Genomic DNA, 5,793 nt, shown 5'->3' on the forward strand with positions numbered 1-5,793 from the left:
AGTTTGAGGCATATTTTTTCTGCCTTGTGTCCATGTTGGGGTCCCATACATGATGCTTGCTTTTTCGCCCACATAGATAAAAAAAAAAGATTAAACTCATAAATTACATCTGTGTTCAGAACAACAAGACGTCACACAACTTGTTGATTCAGGTGAGCGACGCTTTATCAGTGTTGTTGAATCATGTGCTGCGACAAGAAGGAAAACGAAACTGATGTTAGGTTTCGTTTCTCTGAGCGGCCGCAGCTCCCAATAAAAACAGGAGCAGCAGCACAGCGACGCTCACAAGACAGACGGAGATCACATCAGTGCGTCCTGCCAAGAGCTCTGCAAATACCGGATTATCAAACAACATGTCTACAGGTAAAGTTCAACACTTTTTATGGAAATCTTGTGTGTTTTAGTTTATTGCATTAATTTATTTAATTTTATTTTGTTATTTAGACCTGTCATTGTTTCAGCATAAACATTTCCAACCTTCATAGTTGCACTTGCAGCTTTTCTTGCATTTGCATATTTTGTTAATTTAGATGTCCTAATTGATAGAGAATGGTGTGGCGCCTAATTTACATAAAATAAACTGAAATCTTCCTTGTACTTGTTTGTGTTTGTTAAGGTTTTGATTTTTTTTTTTTTTTTTCATAGGAAGTTTTGGATCTGTCTTTATAGATTTCTGAGCTGCTACTGATTCTGCGTGTTTCTGGTCTATCAAACTTCTAATTTAACCCTTAATGTAACCAAGTGTAACTGGACGTTGCGCATATGTTGTTGCGCACTACAAACAGCGACGTAGGTTTCGTTTCAGGCTTTTCTTTGCATCTCTGCTCAGTTTATCACATCGTGAAAATTGCAAGATAAAAATGTCTGCAGCAGCGGTAGACAAACAGAGAGCTCTGTAACCACACAAACCAACTGTCGCGTTTGTTGCTCACAACTGGTTATGCGTCAGATTCTTTCCTTTGACTTCAACGTGAATACGGCATCAAATAGCAGCAGAAATATGGCCTAAATTCGTCTTTAAGTTGAGAGTGACGTGCGCAATTACGCACAGAAGCGGTAACTTCTGTGCGTAAGTGCGCACACAAGGTACTGCTTCATTGACACTGGATATGACTGTCAGAAATTTCAGGTTTAATAGGTGTGGTTGTTTCTGATGAAGCTTTTCTGAGTCAATCTTGGGCTCCCTCCCAGCTGTCCAAACATTTTTAATCAGATAAATCTGCCATTAGGCACAAAATATTGTTTTAATGTAATGATACTGGAGTTGTGGAGGTGAACTCTACCTTACTGCTCAGGGTTTATTTCACTCCTTTTTCTCCTCCAATGCCCTCTACTAGTTTCTGTCCATTCAAAAAGTCTCTGTCTCTCTCTATGACTTTTCTATCCAAAATGTGACGACCCCACAACCCTAGAATCCAACTGGGCCTCCTGCAATGTCTGGAGTTTTTGTCGTCTCAGGCCGCACCTTGACTTACTTTTTTTTCCACTCCTACAGACTGGGTTCCTTCCTTGTGGATGGAAACCTTTGATGAACTGCTGAACGATGACGAGCTGGACTATGGAGACTCATGGACCCTCAACTTCAACTACGGCCTGACAGACGAGGTCACCGTGGATGAGAGGAAGAGAGGCTGGAAGGTCTTCAGCCACTGCGCCTTTGGAAAGTATGTATCCTTGTATATTCTCAAGCATTTGTAAAGAGGACAAAAAGTTGAGATTGTGTTGATATGCGTTCTCAGACTCCACTTACTTCCTCTTGGCATGACTGTGGAGACCATGTGATGAAATAATTGTATGACAGGGAACAAGTACAGTGATAAAGCTGCGTGACTGGCCTTGTCAGGAAGGATAATGGCACAAGTTATCCAGTGTTATGGCTTTATGGATATGATAAGTTATGGATAGACTGACCCCTTTGAATTGAAATGGCAAAAAAAAAAAAAAGTTCCTCTGACTCTCATTATCTAACATCTCATGTCCCCACAGATTCCAATGTCCATCCTGCCAAAACATCTGGCCTTCAGCACGTATAGTGGTGCTGTTCCGTTACCGGCTGAGGAGCAACCGGGGGACGGTGCTCATGAGACCCTTTGGGCAGGCCTGTCGACGCTGCCATAACGATGAGTTTGAGCTGCCTGGTTTTTCCGAGGACGCGGTGGAACGGGCTTTGCTCAGGCTGTTTTCCAAAATCCGGAAGAACTGCTACAACGAGGAGGACGACAGCGACGGGGGCTCAGCAGGCTCTCGCAAAAAGTTCACCAAACCCCATGAGAAGAGCCTGTGTGAGGGCTGCCAGATGGGCATTTGCTGTGAGGACGAGGATTAGAAATGCGTGTGTGTGTTTTTGTGTGTGTGCGTTTGTGTTTGTGTCAGAGTGAGATGCAAAGATTGACAGACTGATAGGTTGTGTGCTGCTCAATTGACTGCGATCTTCTTTTCCTAGTTTGCACATGACATTTTCCTCAGCATTGTAAAGTTTGCTATTTATGTTGTTATGTTGCTCAATCATGTGTTCTAAATGTAATTCCCTTTTGGAGCCTTTAATAAGGTTCTAAACCTTTTGTACAATATCTTTTTTTGTATATATATTTTGTGACTGCAAATAAGTCTGACCAAGTTATACCGCTTTATTGCTGCTCCTACAGTTGATTCTTCCCGCAACTTTTATTTAATCGCTAGATAAAAATAATAGAAATTTGCATGTGAAGACTGAAATATGGGAGATATTGATTAAAATGATCTCTGCCTTGACCACAGACAACACTGAAATGCTGGTTTTATCATCTGTACTAACAGTCCAGTGATATAACAGTGGTTTCCTAGCTCGGCATCAGGCTTGATCGAGGCAAATATTGATTTGATGTCGTTTTACTGCACTTTGTATAAAGCAATAAATCAACAAGGTACTTAGAACAAGACATGCCCAAATATTTGAGCATGTTACAATTTCAGTTTAGTTTGTCTTTTTCTTTTTTAAGTGCAATAAATAGAAGATAGCAGTGCATTAACGTTGAAGTAAAGCCTATTTTTATAGTCTCTTTGCTGCCTTTGTTGTGTTCAGATCTTTCCTTTCTTAAAATAAGCAATCAACAAAATATGATTTGTGCACAGCTGCCTAAACTGTTGAACACAACTGTTGCCTGTATTCTGTATATGTTTTTACCAGCTATTTACCGTTGTTGTTGATGGCAGTCTACTGCTTATGAAGAACTTTTAATAAACAAATAAATGCATACATTTTACATTTTGTCTTGTTATTCATTTCCCACATTAAGTTCATATTAGGGCAGAATAATATGCACGAAAAAAGAATCCTGAGTGATTTCAATAGATGTTGTGATTGCAATATAAGTCTTTTTTTTTAGTAGGAATGGTCATTTTTACTGACTCATTGTTTGACAGATTTTTGTTCAGTTTCAGTCAGTTTATATAATTGTTTTTTCAACTGTCATTCATCCATTCAGCCTTGATTTAAACTCAGAATACTCTGTAGTATGGAGACCTCAGTTATGATGTAGCAGAGTAAGAAAATAAAAGATGCTTTGGCAATATTGTTAACCTGATATCCATGCCAGTAAAGGATATTGAATGGAAAAGATGCAAGAATTTAAATAAGAAACCTGGAACAATAAATATTTAAGGTATGATAAGACAAGATAAACTTTATTGATAACACACGAGGGAAATTCACACATTACAGCAGCTGGATACAAACAAAGCAAGAGGAGGAGAAGCATAACAAAGAATATAAAAGTACAATAAAGATAAAAGATATATTACAGACTATGTACACCCTTTACATGCATAGATGTTGCATGATATACTGAATTGTGCAGAAATTTATAGAGTAATAGCACTACGTTTACGTTATTGCATCTGAAAAGTGCACAAAAGGCAAATTTCCCATCTTATATCTGCTATTTATACTGTTTATGCTGTTCAATCTGTATATATGTATTTCATATTTCTCATATTGTCCGTCGTGTTTACACTGTTTATACAGTTCATGCTTAGTTAATTTGTTTATTTTTAAGAAGCAGCACACAATTAAAAGTAACCGCCCCAGAGTTAGCAGGCAGCTAATTTGCATGTGTTGTCCCTGGGCAAGTACAGAAAAATAGAACAACCACAGAGCAATAAATACACCACATAAAACAATACAGTGCGTCAGTGTGAGATTAAAAAAATAAAGTCAGTAAAAGCAATAAATAAAATGTAATAATTGATGATGAAAGTTTTGTCACAGCTGGTGTTAAAGAAAACAAAGCTTCCTGAATCTCTCTATTGTTTGTGTGGATGGAATTCCACTTCTTCACTGCTTTAGCTGAGAAAGCAGATGTCTTGCTGAACCGTGGCACCCAATCACCTGCAGTAGATGCTCCACCAGGGGTGTCCAATCCTAGTCCTCGAGGGCCACAATCCTGCATGTTTTAGATGTTTCCCTCTTCCAACACAGCTGATTCAGATGATCAGCTCATCATCAAGCTCTGCAGAAGCCTGATAATGATCCTGATCATTTGAATCAGGTGTTTTGGAAGAGGGAAACATCTAAAACATGCAGGACTGTGGCCCTCGAGGACCAGGTTTGGAGACCCCTGCTCTAGTCCTACCTACACTGTCTGCTGCCTGGGTGCAGCAGGCATCCTCTAAGATAAATGTGCACGATTTGGAATCATTTTAAACATCTGGTTGCATCATAGTAGAAGAGGAACTTGTCTAAACTGAGGAAACTGTGTTATTTTTAGTGGAGTGATGGTAATCTCTTGGATTTTTTTTTTAATGCAATACTTTAAGGATTTGTTTATAGAGTGAACACACAGGTTTGAGAGTAATCACGTCTACTTGTGACCAGGCTGTAATGCAGTAACACAAATTAGTATTATATTTAGATACACAGTGTTTTCCTACCACTCTGTTCATTCTGTAACACTGTACAGTCAAATTTATTCATACCCTTCCATTAAAGAAAAGGCAAAATTCACAATAGTCACTCAAATAGCTAGAAACTGAAAAAAGTAAAAATAAATAAAAATTTGCTAAAATATTATTTGGTGAAGTAAGACATTGCTTTTGAATTGTGGTTGAAAAGAGTAATTAAAAAAAAACTATCCTGGACAAATTAGAGCACTTTGCTGATGAGCAGTGAAATCCAAACACCTGTCAACAGGTGCAGAAATCTGATTGAGAGTTACAGAAAACACTTGATTGCAGTGACTGGCTCAAAGGGTTGTTCAACAAAATATTAGTTTATGAGTCCCATCATGCTTGTTTTCTTGTTTTGTTCTGTTTTTTTTTTTTTTTTTAGTAAAAAAAAAAATTTCTCTTGAATCACAGTTCAAAAGCAATGTCATGATTTTCATTTTTCATTTATTAATTATTATTCTTATTGTTATTATTGTAAATTTCAACTTATTTCAGTGACAGCTGTTTCTTTCCTTCCTTAATGGGAGGGTATGAATACATTTGAGGATGCACTTTGCTGCTTCTTTTACACTGCTGGCTAGATACCAAAACTGCATTTTGTTGTCTTGGCAGTAGAGTTCCAATCTAATCTAAAACAATGAAGTGGAACATTTTAAATGTAAAGAAACAAACAAATGGACCAAAACGAGACCAGCTGGAGGTAAAGTGAGATGAAATTAGAAACCTGGATTGAATGAACTCACTGGATGTTGGAACACTAAAGGCCACGCGGCCGACCAATCAGGAGAGAGCTCTTCGTGTGACAGTTGGTTCCGAGCATGCGCAGTCGGCCCCTTCTCTCTGGCAGCAACAACAACACTCGGAAAAGCG

General features: G+C 38.4%; 1 protein-coding gene across 1 annotated transcript; it reads left to right on the forward strand.

Moving 5' to 3' along the window:
* Window positions 1-284: 284 nt before the first annotated feature.
* LOC103376310 (receptor-transporting protein 4) lies at window positions 285-3,242 on the forward strand. Its single transcript, XM_008306689.1, has 3 exons — window positions 285-363; window positions 1,496-1,664; window positions 1,987-3,242. The coding sequence occupies exons 1-3, from the start codon at window positions 354-356 to the stop codon at window positions 2,324-2,326; spliced, it is 519 nt and encodes a 172-aa protein (XP_008304911.1). The 5' UTR covers window positions 285-353; the 3' UTR covers window positions 2,327-3,242.
* Window positions 3,243-5,793: the final 2,551 nt, after the last annotated feature.

The sequence above is a fragment of the Stegastes partitus genome, unplaced genomic scaffold (genome assembly GCF_000690725.1).
Source record: "Stegastes partitus isolate 25-593 unplaced genomic scaffold, Stegastes_partitus-1.0.2 Scaffold46, whole genome shotgun sequence".
NCBI lineage: Eukaryota > Metazoa > Chordata > Actinopteri > Pomacentridae > Stegastes > Stegastes partitus.

What these genes read in the sequence shown, in the direction of transcription:
- LOC103376310 (XM_008306689.1), top strand. An exon ending in AGCCACTGCGCCTTTGGAAA is followed by an intron (nt 1,665 to 1,986) that starts GTATGTATCCTT and finishes ATGTCCCCACAG; the next exon opens with ATTCCAATGTCCATCCTGCC.